This window comes from Puma concolor, chromosome A2 (assembly GCF_028749965.1).
Source record: "Puma concolor isolate L17-30 chromosome A2, mPumCon1.1.hap2, whole genome shotgun sequence".
In the NCBI taxonomy this organism is placed as follows: Eukaryota; Metazoa; Chordata; class Mammalia; order Carnivora; family Felidae; genus Puma; species Puma concolor.
In genome coordinates, this window is record NC_141668.1 from 167,854,498 (window position 1) to 167,868,048 (window position 13,551).

The 13,551-nt window shown below is 60.9% G+C and overlaps 1 protein-coding gene across 3 annotated transcripts in view; it reads left to right on the plus strand.

The window, feature by feature from the left end:
* The window catches only part of MLLT1 (MLLT1 super elongation complex subunit), a 67,723-nt gene that overhangs the window by 49,496 nt on the left and 4,676 nt on the right, over window positions 1-13,551 (plus strand). For all 3 annotated transcript variants that reach the window (XM_086699331.1, XM_086699329.1, XM_086699330.1), the window contains 3 exons: window positions 3,886-4,440; window positions 9,630-9,717; window positions 12,240-12,348. In XM_086699331.1, the coding sequence (XP_086555457.1) occupies window positions 3,886-4,440; window positions 9,630-9,717; window positions 12,240-12,348 (752 nt within the window). The remainder of the gene's footprint in view (window positions 1-3,885; window positions 4,441-9,629; window positions 9,718-12,239; window positions 12,349-13,551) is intronic.

Genomic DNA, 13,551 nt, shown 5'->3' on the forward strand with positions numbered 1-13,551 from the left:
GGCCCAGTGGTGGGTCCTGGGCTCAGGGCGCCCCCTCTGCAGAGCTGGGCCTTCTGTTCCCAGACTTGCTCCCTTGGCATCTTCCTCTTAGAGCTCTTCGCTCCGCCTGGCGGCTCCCTGCCACTCAGGAGGGTCGGTCCCTGCTGGATTGCACGAGCAGCCAAGTAATTGTAGGCTCTTCACCCTCTTCCTTTCAAGGCCAGAGAGCCTGCCCCATCCTCACTGCTCCCACTGCATCAGTGGGCCTTAGGGCTCCCTCCTAAGACAGGACCCTGAGAGTCTCGCACGGTTGGGGCCCATGGACAGAGGATTTCTGCCACAGCCTTGACTGCCCAACTCCCAGGCCTCCTGAGCGTGGCCAGGACACCCCATCTGCCAGGGCTGGGTGCTCCCCCCAACCCCCGGCCTGGGCTGTTCCAGGCTTGGCTTCTTTCTTTGGGAACAGCTCTCAGCACAGAAGGCTTATTTGGGGGAAGCGCCCAGTGGGACGATGTGGTGAGAAGGCTCATTTTTCCCCGAGAAGGAATGTTTTTGTCCTCTTGTCTCAGTTCTGTTGGGCGGGTGGCACTCTGCCTTCCTGCGACCTCTCTCTGAACTGTTCAGGACTGGTCACTGGAGCTCTTCAGATGGTGTCCTGATGTCCATATAAACTCATGAGCGTGCGTCCTGTTCCCTTGCAGCCGCCCACACAGTCCCGTGTCCCGGAGGCCAAGCTCATCTGGCTCTCAGGGTGGCTGCTTTATCCTCCCGTCTCTGACCCCACAAGCTTATCTATTTCTCATCTTTGCGTGTTTCTTGCTTCATTCACCTGTTGGGTGTTGTGGACCTGGGGCACCCCAGGCGGGACAGGTTGAACCCTCAGGCCGCCTTCCAGCTTTACTCTTCAGCAACACTGGAGGAGAGCCACATCGCCCAGGCAGGGTCTTTCTGGCACTTTCCACAAGGTCAGTGGGTGTCTGATATCCCCGGATTTGTCTGACTTAAGCTCTCCAGACGTGTGTGGTCAGAGTCCAGGTATGGAGTGTGGCTCTGGGGATCTTCCCCATGCCGGCCTCCTGGGCCTGTCCTTCCCTGAACCACATGGAGGTTAAATGGAAGGAAGATGCTTGCTAGAGATCTTGGTGGTTTCTATCTCAGCCATCTACGGTTTTTCGGGACTTTCTGCAGAACAGAAAGAGTAGGAGTTGGTATCTCTTCCGTACGTGTCATCTGCAAGCCACCCAAAACGTCTCAAAGAAATGCCCCCCCCCCCCCCCCGGGTGGTAAGGACACCCTGGTGGCCGGCAAGACTGCGTCTGTGTCTGCTCGCAGCATCTGTCTGTCGCCAGCGTCTTTGAGATTCCTGGGAGCAAGCCCCCGAGCCAGAAGAGTGTATCTGCCAGGTCCGGGAGGCTGGGGCAGGCAGGATTCCGTCCCCCTCCCTGCCCCAGGGTCTTTCTCCAGCCCCCCAGGCAGCGTGACTTAGGAGGCGCCTGCACGGGTTTCTCAGGCAGCAAACGGCAGGTTCTTCTCTGCTGACGGTCCTCAAAGAAACCCTTCCGCTTCTGAGCCGTCAGTCCCTCTCGGCTCTCCTTGGACAGCACCGCCTGTGCGCCAGCCACTTCCTCCAGCTGAGCACCTTCCTTTGGGCACCCAGATTGGTTCTCTGGCAGCCTGGAGCCAGAAGGTCTGATTGGCCAGGCCACCTGCGCCAGGCAGAGGGGCCAGGAGGGAAGGGCTATGTCCTTGCAGGGCCTTGACCATGGGAGCCCCGGGCCTGGGGGCCGGTGGCGAGTCTGGCTGCCACAGCCCTCGGTAGATCAGTCCCTGATGGTTCTGTCCCAGAGGGTGCAGTGGTGGTAGGGAACTGGAGGCTCCCACCCCGGTAATGGTTGGCCCCGTTGGCCCCTCTTCCTGAACTGTACTCTCGTGGCTCCAGGGGCACCCTGCTTCTCTGTCTGATGTCAGCCACTTGGCTTGGTTGACCTTTCTCTAAAACTTGGTTCTTAGGCACTTTTGGCTCATTAACGCTTTGAGAATACGACTGGGAGGAGTCCTTATCCCTGGGAATATCTACCTTATGCTCAGGTCAGCGTGTGATTTCAGAGGGCTCGCGGTCTGGGAGCCCCGGGCAGACACTGGTGAGGAGCTGCAGCTCCGAAGGCCATTGCTGTTTGTGCAGGTCCTGGGCAGCCGTGGAGGCTTGCTTGGCCCTAGGACTCGGGGGGTAGGGGTCACGGTGGGAACTGCATTGGAGGCATTGGCCAGCGTGCCTCTTGGTGCTTGGACCCATTCCTGCGACCTAAGTGGGCACACAGACGCTGCGAGAAGAGGCCGGAATTACACGTGGAATTTGCTTCTGGCCTCCTTCCTCAGGAGACCAGCTTGCTGGGGAGTGGAGCCCCATTCTGCAAGCCAGTCCCCAGGGGGGCTGCCCCCTTAGACCGTGTGCTGGGGACTCGTGGCGTGAGCATCCCTTCCCCTGGCCCCAGTGATAAAGAGCTGGGGCCAGGGCACCCAGCGATGTTTCTCCAGGGAGGCAGCGGTGAGCCTCGGCCACGTGGGGCTGTCCCCGAACCCTTGGCACTGACATGGGGTATGGATTTGCAAGAAGACGGCGACCGGAGTGGATCAGAGGTGTTCAGGGCTGCACTGTCTGTCCCTGGGTCCCTTTGCTGGGAAAGCTCCATGGTGGGCTGTGAGGGCAGCAGGGGCCCTGCTGCTGGGCCTTTTCTTGCTTTGCCTGCCCTCCTCGACATGCTCCAGTCTGTCCCCTCGGCACTTGGGGTGAGCTGCCTCAGAGGAGCCCCTACCTTCGTGGTGCGGGTCACCCTCTGGTCTGGCTCTCTTGGCTTCCTGGTGAGCTTTGTCTCGAGAGCCTCTGGGCCCGGCTGTGTACCTGGCCTGCCGAGTGGGGCCAGAGCCCTTGGCAGCCAAGCACGGCAGGCACCTGTCCGGTTTACCTGGATATACGGGGTGACGACGGGGTGTCGATAGAAAGGAGGTCCAAATGAGGCGTCAGATGGGGCTCCCACCTGCAGGGTGTGCCAGCCGCATAGGGGTGGGTGGCAGTGGCTGCAGCCCCCCTTGGTTGAGTGCTTGCTGCCTGCCAGGCCCTGCACCACTACCCAGTGAGGTAGGTGGTCCTGCCCTTGTTTGGAGATAGCACAGGCACGCAGGGGCCTTCCCAGCAGCCTGGGCGCAGGGCCCCTCTCTGCCTCTGTCTCCAGCAGGAGCTCCGTGACCTGCCTGGCCAGCACTAGCTTCTGGGCTCCACCCTCAACCCTCCGAATTCCCAAGGTGGAGACCCAAGAATCGTGTGTGTTTTAGAAATGCCGCCCAGGCGGCTTTGATCGCGAGAGGGCGAGGGATCTGAGGAGCTGTTTCTGCACAGCACCTGGGAGCCCAGCAGGTGCTCAGTAAATGCTGGCTGTGGGGACCAAAGAAGAGCTGTGCTGGGCGTGCACTGGGACCAGGTGGGGGGGGGGGGCCCGCCTGCCGGTGCCCCTCAGCTCCCCCACCCCCTGCGCCGCACGCAGCCTCTGCTCCCCCGGGCCAGCGGGAAGCAGCGAGTTTGGAGCGGGAGTGGGTACGTGTGGCCTGCCTGTCTCGTGTCTGACTCACCGTGTGCTCTTCTTGAATCCCTCAGGGAATATGTCAGTTCAATTCAGAGGGGCATCTTAGCCTGCAGTCGCCCGGGACCTGCTGACACTTCCCAGTAGTTTAAAGGGACAGCTCCATTTAAAACTCTCACCTGCTGCCTTACTTTTTCGCTTTATGGAAGATTTTCTCTAGCTGAGTCTGAATCAGGTGGATTATACTTTGTAGGGGTCGGGGGAGGCGGAGCAGGGCGACCCCGAGATGCCACTTGACCGTGTCTCTCCCCCTCCTGCCCCGGCATTTCAGGACGCCAGCAGGGACAGCAGCAAGGCCTGCAAGACCCATAAGACGGCCAAGGAGCACCGGGAGCGGCCACGGAAGGACTCCGAGGGCAAGGCCCCCTCCAAGGAGCCGGAGCGCGAGCAGGCCAGGAGCACCAAGGACGCCACGCGGAAGCCAGGCGAAGGCCGGCCGCCCAAGGAAGAGAAGGCCCCGCCGGCCAAGGCCGCTTTCAAGGAACCCAAGATGGCCCTGAAGGAGACCAAACTGGAGAGCATGTCCCCCAAGGGCGGGCCCCCGCCCCCACCCCCGCCCAAGTCTTCCAGCAAGCGGCCGGCTGCCGCCGACTCACCCAAGCCCAGCGCCAAAAAGCAGAAGAAGAGTAGCTCCAAGGGGTCCAGGAGCGCCCCCAGCACCTCGCCCCGCACCTCGTCTTCCTCCTTCTCGGACAAAAAGCCAGCCAAGGACAAGGGCAGCGGCAAAGGGGAGAAAGTCAAGGCCGAGAGTGAGCCCAGGGAGATCAAAAAACCCCCGGAGGTGGAGGAGTCCAACTCGGAGGATGAGGCGTCCTTCAAGACAGAGGTGAGGTGGTCCTTCCCCCACCGGCCCCCTTGCCTTGTCCTTTCTCTCCTGGCTCTGAGCTGTTCGGGGCCTTGTTGGCCCAAAGGTTAGACGAGGAGGCTGGGATCTGGGATCCCCCAGTTGCTCTTTGTAGCTTTGGGCAAACCTGCACACCTTGCTAAGCCTCAGTTTCTCTTTCTGTTGGGAAACTCTGGACACAGGGCTTAGGGGAAGACAGTTCTGGTAGAGCATGATGGTTTTGTCCTTGAGTTCACGGCCGTCTTCCTTGGGCAGCCCCCTGCACGGGCCAGGGTCCCGGTGGCTGATTGCGTGTTACCGTTGCCGCTTTCCTGGCCGCTGCTGGGTCAGTGCCATCGGGGACTCCCTCCTGGTGCCAGTGGGACGTCCCTGAGCATCTTCGTCCCGCTCTTTGGCCATTGAGCCTCGGTGGGTTCCGAGGCCTCCCCATACTTCCCACCACCCCCTCCTGTGCACACAGTTTGGATGTTTTCTAAGCACTGGCTGGAGCCCCTCTCTGGGAGCTAGGTCCTGTCACCGTGGGAGGCTCGGGACTCCTGCCACGTCAGCGTTTCTAGGCGGTTCTTTTTTTTTTTTTTTTTTTTTTAATTTTTTTTTTTTTCAACGTTTATTTATTTTTGGGACAGAGGGAGACAGAGCATGAACGGGGGAGGGGCAGAGAGAGAGGGAGACACAGAATCGGAAACAGGCTCCAGGCTCTGAGCCATCAGCCCAGAGCCTGACGCGAGGCTCGAACTCACGGACCGCGAGATCATGACCTGGCTGAAGTCGGACGCTTAACCGACTGCGCCACCCAGGCGCCCCTCTAGGCGGTTCTTAAGGTCACCATCAGAGATGGCTTGAGCCACAAAGCAGCCAGTAGGCAGACTGTTGCCTGCGGAGCCAGACCTCGCCGGGGTCTCGGGTGGCAGCCCCATCTCCGAGTGCTGTTTGGCTCAAGGGGTCAGAGAACAGGTGCTTGGATGGATGGCAGGGGTGGGGGGGCTGAGTATCACCAGCTCCAGCCCACAGTGCCCTTTTGTGTTTCTTTTTCTTTTTTCCTTTTCTTTTTTTTTCCTTTTTTTTCTTTTCTTTTTTTTCTTTTCTTTTTCTTTCTTTCTTTCTTTCTTTCTTTCTTTCTTTCTTTCTTTCTTTCTTTCTTCCTTTCTCTCTCTCTCTTTCTTTCTTTCTTCCTTTCTCTCTCTTTCTGTCTTCCTTTCTTTCTCTTTCTTTCTTTCTTTCTTTCTTTCTTTCTTTCTTTCTTTCTTTCTCTTCCTTCCTTCCTTCCTTCCTTCCTTCCTTCCTTCCTTCCTTCCTTCCCTCCCTCCCTCCCTCCCTCCCTCCCTCCCTCCCTTCCTTCCTTATGAAATTTATTGTCAAATTGGTTTCCATACCACCCAGGGCTCATCCCAACAGGTGCCCTCCTTAATGCCCATCACCCACCCTCCCCTCCCTCCCACCCCCCATCAACCCTCAGTTTATTCTCAGTTTTCAAGAGTCTCTTATGCTTTGGCTCCCTCCCTCTCTAACCTTTTTGTTTTGTTTTGTTTTCCTTCCCCTCCCCCATGGTCTTCTGTTAAGTTTCTCAGGATCCACATAAGAGTGAAAACAATATGGTGTCTATCTTTCCCTGTATGACTTATTTCACTTAGCATAATACCCTCCAGTTCCATCCACATTGCTACAAAAGGCCAAATTTCATTCTTTCTCATTGCCAAGTAGTATTCTATTGTGTGTATAAACCACATCTTCTTTATCCATTCGTCAGTTGATGGACATTTAGGCTCTTTCCATAATTCGGCTATTGTTGAAAGTGCTGCTATAAACATTGGGGTACAAGTGCCCCTATGCATCAGCACTCCTGTGTCCCTTGGGTCAATTCCTAGCAGTGCTGTTGCTGGGTCATAGGGTAGATCTATTTTTAATTTTTTGAGGAACCTCCACACTGTCCCTTTTGTGTTTATGAATCCCCATTCACTCTCGGGGGCAGAAGGCTTGCCTTCCAGTGTGGCTTCTCAGAGCTCCACAGGGACTTTGACAGTGGCTCCCAGAGACGAAGCCATGGGTGGATGGTGTCAGCAGCACCGATGTCTTGAGCGTGTGGCTTCCAGGGGCAGGCTGTGGAGGCGATGATTGAGCCTGTGGGTAACAGTGCATCCCACCAGCTTAGGGACACACACACACACACAGGACTGGCAGTGCCGTGTGCCCAGCACTTGTCATACCCAGAAGGCAATGTCCCTCTTTTCTATCCCAGGCGCTTTTAAACGAGGCCGTTCTGCGCCCGGGGCTGGTGGACCTGCATTGGGAAGAGGCGGGGGCCTCCCCCGGCACCCCACCTGAGCTGCATGTTGTGTCCTGTCCCAGTGACCACACTACCATCCTGGTGTGGTCGTCGTGAGCACCTGGGGGCTTCTGCTCAGAGTGGGCTGGCTGGACGCCCAGAGTGGCCCTGGGCTCTGTATCCTGAGAGACTTCTGAATGACAAGGCTTAGCCACTTGAGGTCCACGTAGGCGTGAGACCCAGCCACCAACAGGATGCCAGATCGTGACTGGCTGCCATTTGACAACCCTGGGGTCTCAGTGAGGCACAGATGTCTGGTGGAGGAGGCGAGATAGCCTTCCAGACTCGGGCCTCCTAGGCCTCTCTTGACTGTCTCAGGCCATCGACCCTGGAGTCCACATGGGACGCCGCCACTGGAAAGCTCTGACCAGTGTGTGGACCCTGAGTCGCCTCTCCCCTTAGCCCTCAGAGGTAGCTGGGCAGCTCCTTGTCTGAGTCCCTGGGCCGAGCTCCTCAGCTGCTCCAGTGGCTTTTCTGTGGTTTCTTTGGTCCATGGGGTTCCTGAGCCAGTGGCTCCCATCCAGTCACGGCCCAGGAGGCCCTCTGTCCTCCCTCTGGACACTCCGTGTGCCTGAGCACCAGGACACTTTGCAGCGCTCACAGTGACCTCCTGTGCACTTCTGACCCACACCTGCTCTGGGCTGTCTTAGCTGAAATCATTTCTGGGCTCCCTTTCCCTGCCCTCTGGGCTAGCGTGGGAGGAAGAGGGACAGGTCCTTCTGAGAAGCATGTCCGACTGCTCGGCAGGGACACCACCAGTGCTCGCCTGTTCTGACACAGGGTCCAGGCTGGCCTCTTGGGGGCTCCCTGTGTCCAGAGTCGGCCGACCCGTCTCCCCACCGGGCGCTGCCGCCACCCCTGGTCTAGCACGTGGCCCTGCTGTTCTGTGCCCGCCCCACAGCCCCTGCTGCTCTCACATCCCTGGCCCAGTCCTGCCCGAGGTCTGTGCCCCAGAGGTCCGTTGGCACAGTTGGCATTGACCTTCATGTGCTAGCATCCGGCACACACACACCTGTACACACTGAGCAGAGGCCGGCACACTTGCTCTTTCACAGATCGGGAAACTGAGGCTTAAAACTGGGGATGCTGGTGAGAAAGCTAGGGTCAGAATGCAGCACCCCTGGGCCAGAATAAGAACTCGGGGTCTACATGCCGGAGGCGCCTTGCGGCTCCAGGCCCAGCTGGGCCCCTTGCTGGGGGTCGTGGGGTCATGCTGGTCTGGATGGCCCCTCTTCAGTGGTCAGTGCTTGATGGCAGTCCAGGCCGGGTTTCCCCAGGGAGGGCTTCCCAGAGAACATCGTTGGCCAGTGTGAAGGTGGGTGAGTAGGGGACATCAGTAGGGGTGCGTCGGGAAGGTGGGAGTGGGTTCTGGAAGACTGTGGTAAACCCTGGAGGACTCACTCCTTTAACTAATCAGGTGCAAAGTATTCTGTCCCCGGGGCAGCCTGGATCACTCATGGGTCTGTAGAGGAGGAGACTTGTGCCTTCCTAGGGCCCCTTGCATGGGCTGGGGCCCGCCCCTGGTTCACAGACCATCTAGAGGGGCTGTCCTCTGCCCCAACAGGTCAGGGGCTCTTCTGGGCTCTTCACTCCCGAGACACCTGCGCAGACGCCACTGGGTGCCTCTGCCCGTCTCCCGGCCCCCTCCCTCCTCTTGACAAGGGGAGGTGCTTGATCCCAGGTGCTGAAGCTGTCATTTCCTTCAGAGGACCCTGAGGCCGGAGGGCTGGATAGCCCATCCCGAGGACAGCCTTGCTGGTCTCAGGCAGCAGCCCTCCATGCATTGGGGGCACTCTGGTCCAAGGCAGACCTTCTGAGCTCTGGACTATGCTCTTATGCCCTTTGGGGCCTGTGCCCCCTGGCCCACGCTTACCATGCTGCCCCTTTGGAGTAGCTTGTTGGCAGAAAGCAAGGGCCTGGGAACAGACGCTGCCCCTGTTCTGGCTCAGCACTCTGTGTGGCACTGCCGGAGGCCCCTGCCACGAGCATGCATGCGTCTGAAGCAAATGGTCCCTATCCAGGTCCCTGTCCACCAAGAGAGGCGCAACCCCCAGGCATCTTAACCACCCCCCCACCTCCCATCCTCTCTACCATCTAGTGTCCTCTTTTGGCTTTTACTGCCCCCTGGTGGCTGAGTTTGGGGTGGCTGGCTGCAAAAAGGAAAGAGGAAGGGGTGTGACTGGCCGGCTCTGCGCGTGACAGGCCACCGTGTCCTCACCTGCTGGTCATGTGCACACATGCTCGTCATGACCTCAGGTGCCCGGTGGATGACAGCACGTGGCAGGAAGACGCCTTTTGATCATGCGTCAGCCTTGGGATGGGCTGTGAAGAACGGGCAGGATGAGAAGGGGGTCTCTGCGCCCACCTTTCTTGTCCAGACCCTTCAGCTGTGCCCTGTGGCGGCACCACCACCGCCCACACCAGCTGGGGCATGCTGTCACCAGAGGAGGGCCCACAAACAGAGGAGCGCCCCCTGCCCTGCATCAACGGCTTGTCTAGTTCCTTGTCCCCCTGCGCAGGCAGGTGTGATCTGGAGCTTCTCCTGGAACTGCTAGAAAGTTCAAGTCCCTCAGTGGGAAAAGAAAAGTCCTGCGTTGCATTTTGAATGCTAACCGGTGTCCTGGGGCTGAGGGGGAGCCGGGAGCTGGGCCATCCGTGGAGCCCAGCTCATGTGTGCCTTAGGCAGGGGGTGTTGGGGTCTGGTGCCTCGGCGAGCTTCGGAGTGGGGGTCTGGGCCGAGACTCGGTGAAGGCCAGAGGCATCATCGCCCGCTCGTTCCCCTCGAACTGAAAGAGTCTCCTTGTCTCTTCTCCCACTGTCCCGCCCGTCCCCGTTGTCGCGGGTGAAGTCTGCCCAGTCGAGCCCGTCCAACTCCAGCTCCAGCTCCGACTCCAGCTCCGACTCGGATTTCGAGCCGTCTCAGAACCACAGTCAAGGTGCGTGGTGCACGAGGAAGGGAGTTTTCTTGTGCAAAGGCAGCCGCCGCCCACCTGGAGCCAGTGGGGCGCTGGGTTTGGGACTGAATCCGAGGGGTTCGCGACAGTCTCCTCCATGTGACCGACTCACATGGGGGCTCATCCCCGCCTGAGCATCGGCACACCCGTGTCTCAACGCTGCTACCCCTGCCATAAAAGTTCACTGACAGCTTCCTGGGAGCGGGGGTGGTGGGAAAGGGTGGGGGAGCCCCACACCTGGGCTGCCTTGCCCTGGACTGTTCCAGGACTGGGCCCCGGAGATCCGCAGACCTGGGTTTTTGGAAGCTCAGGGGATCCGTATGAAAGAACAAAACAGAAGCAGGTCCCCTGACCACCAGCCAGGTGTGAGAGGTGCTGCCCTTTCTGGTGGTCTTTCGTCTTTGGGGTCAGTCTCCAGGGCCCTCGGGTCTGCCCAGCTGTGTGACAAAGGCTTCAAGCCTTGCTGATGAGGTGCTGCTGCTGGTGGGCCTCTGGAGGAGGGTCCCTTTCCCTCCCTCCCTCCCTCCCTCCCTCCCTTCCTTCCTTCCATCCTTCCTTCGAGCAGCCCAACCCAGATAGACCACTGTTTCCTCTGCCCCCCCATCCACATCCTCCCCCTCCCCCATCCCTGTCATCACCCCACCCTGCCCTAGTCCTCACCCCCATTCTCCCCGTCCCCATCCCCGTCCTCCCCCCACCCCTTCTCCAGTTTTCACCCCCATCCTCCCACTCCCCATCCCTATCCTCACCTCACCCCTGCTCCAGTCTTCACCACCATCCCGACCCCTACCCCCATCCTCACCCCACCCCGCCCCAATCCTCAACCCCATCCTCACCCCTCCCCCATCCCTATCCTCACCCCACCCCTGCCCCAGACCTAACCCCCATCTTCACCCCCCCATCCCCATCCTCACCCCACCCCTGCCCATCCTCACCCCATCCTCCCCTCCCCCTCCCCTATCCACGTCCTCACCCCACCCTGCCCCAGTCTTCACCCCCACCTCTCCCCCATCCCTATCCTCACCCCACCCCTGCCCCAATCCTCACCCCTCCCCATCCCTGTCCTCACCCCACCCCTGCCCCAGTCTTCACCCCCACCCCTACCCCAGTCTTCACCCCCACCCCTCCCCATCCCTATCCTCACCCCACCCCTGCCCCAATCCTCACCCCTCCCCATCCCTGTCCTCACCCCACCCCTGCCCCAGTCTTCACCCCCACCCCTCCCCCATCCCTATCCTCACCCCACCCCTGCCCCAATCCTCACCCCTCCCCATCCCTGTCCTCACCCCACCCCTGCCCCAGTCTTCACCCCCATCCTCACCCTACCCCCGCTCCCATTCTCTCCCCCACCCAGCAAAGCTCTTCGTGGATGGGGTAGGATAGGTTCTGCTCTTGCTGCGTAATTTGGCTGATACTCAGGCTCAGACACCAGCAGTCTGCATTTCTGTCTTCCCTCATGCCTTCGGGGAGGCTTGGTGGAAGAGGGCATAAGGCCCACTTGGCTGCCCCAGAGCAGGGAGGGCCTTCCTTGGGTGCAGGGTGGGTCTCAGGGCCCCAGCCCACACACAGGGTGCTGAGGTGAGGGCAGCAAGGGGCCCATCCTCAAACTGGAACCATTACTTCTGGTGAACTGGGCCAAGATTTTCCTGCCCCCACAGCCTAGAATCCTTTTTTTCAAGGGTTGGGGAGAGCTGGGGAGTGGATCGTGGGGGGGGGGGGGGGTAGGGTATGGCCTGCCTGGAATTCAGACTTGCAGTCGCTGAGGGGAATGGGGGATGGGATGCTCAAAGCCCACACTCGCTCCAAGGGTTCTTATCTATGGGGAAGGGAGGGGGAACCTGCCCGAGCGGGATCATGTGACCAAGGTAATTGAGGGCTTTGTGTCCCTCTGTTGCCTTGGTAACAGGAATATAAACCAAGATGCCGTCTGTAGGGGACTGGAACTGTGGGCCTCTGGAGAGAGGAGCGGACGGTTGGCCCAGAGCAGCGGAGGGGGTTGCTGAGGGCCTGGGCAGGCCGGCGTAGGGGCGCAGGCTGCCCGGGAGGGTTCTGTGCCCCCGGCTCTGGCTGCCTTGCCCTCCCAGGCCGGGGCTGGCTTGCCGTGACTCCAGGCAGAGGCTGTGCTCCCCACACCCGGAGCAAAGGAGGGCTGCCCCTCAGCCTGGGCGATGGAGGGGCCCTGCAGTCCCGCTGCAGGCCAGGGGCCAGAGGCCTGCGAGCAGGGCCAGGGGCCAGAAGCCTGCGAGCAGGGCCAGGAAGGTAGGGGGTGGGGAGCCAGGGGGTCCCTCAGGAAGGGGGTGGCCACGGGGGTAGCTCTTGGAGGCGGGTGGCAGACCTCAGGTGGCCAGAGGGACCTCCGAGGCAGGTTTGTGTGGGTGTGTTTGGGGGTCACGGTTTCGAGAAGGGCCGCGTGGTCCCGGGCGTGCAGGGGAACCTGTGGAGTGCAGGCAGAGCCCTGATCCTGCTTCTGTCCCCTTGCCTGCCTCCCCTGCTGCCCTCCCCAGGCCCCCTGCGCTCCATGGTGGAGGACCTGCAGTCGGAGGAATCCGACGAAGACGACTCTTCGTCGGGCGAGGAGGCCTCTGGGAAGACCAATGCTGGGAGGGACTCCAGGTGCCTGGGCCCTCGGGGAGCGAGCAGGGCGGGTGAGGGGGCGAGGAGGTGGGGCCGGGCTGAGCGTGTCCCCGGAGCACCCCACCCGAGGCACCCCTGGGGGCTGCGTGCTCTCTCAGTTCCACCAAGCTGCGGCTCCTGAGGTGTCTGCTGGGCAGGGAGGGCAGAGAGGGCAGGGAGGGCAGAGAGGGCAGGGAGGGAGGTCCGGTCACCAGCCGAGAGGGGAGTGAGGCAGCGCACAGCAGCCTGACGGCCGGTTCAGGGTGTAGGGGGAGGCTCGTTCCTCTGCTTTCGGGCCAGGGGGCTGCTTCCCCCTCACCCTTCTGCCCCTGCGTGGCCCGGGGTGAGGGCGGCCCGGAAACCGTCCTGGGACTGGCACACACCCCAGCGTGGGGAGCTGCTGTGGCTGCCTGCTGGCTTAGGGAGGGTGACATCTGTCCTTTCCTCAGAGCGGGGTGAGCTGAGGCTCCTCCTTTGGGTGCCCCCGGACCCTTGGAGCGGGCCCACCTCAGGGATGGCCGTGTGTTCTTAGCCTGCAGCCCAGAGCAAATGCCGGCCTCGGCGCCAGGCCTGCAGAACGGGCAGACCCGGGAGCCAGCGGCCCTGTCTTGATATAGGCCCTCCTGCCTGGGAGGCCAAGACCTCGCGACCTCAGTGGCTCATCTTTCAGATGGGCTGGGCATTGGGTCTGCACCCAGCGGGCTCAGGGACGCCCAACGGGTGCTTGCCGTGGCGCTGTTAGTCATGCCGGTTAAGCCCGCCGCCCAGAGTTGCGTCTGAGAGAGTCCTTAAACGGGCTCTTGGCGTTTGCCGGCACCCTCCAGGTAAGGGAAACTGGGGCGCGGGCCGGGGGGATGACGGGAATGACCACCCGGTGTGCTGGCAGTGCGCGGCACTGAGAGCGGGATGCTGAGAGCTCTAACACGTGTCCGTCCGGTCCTGAGGGGCTCCTGGCACAGCACGGGGACCGGATGTGCAGAAGGGCCTTTAGTGTCCCTTTCAGGGGCTTCCTGGGGCTCCAGGGAAGGGGTCACGCTGGCCCTGTGGCTGCTTGGGGTGAGCTGACAGAGCCCCACCTTATTCCCTCTGCTTTCTCGGGAGGTGCTTCCTGGTGGGCCCGCAGGCGTGGGGGACACTATAGTGCCACCTGGGCAACGAGGAGACCTCCCACCGGCCTGTTCCCACCCCCCGCCCACGGCAGAC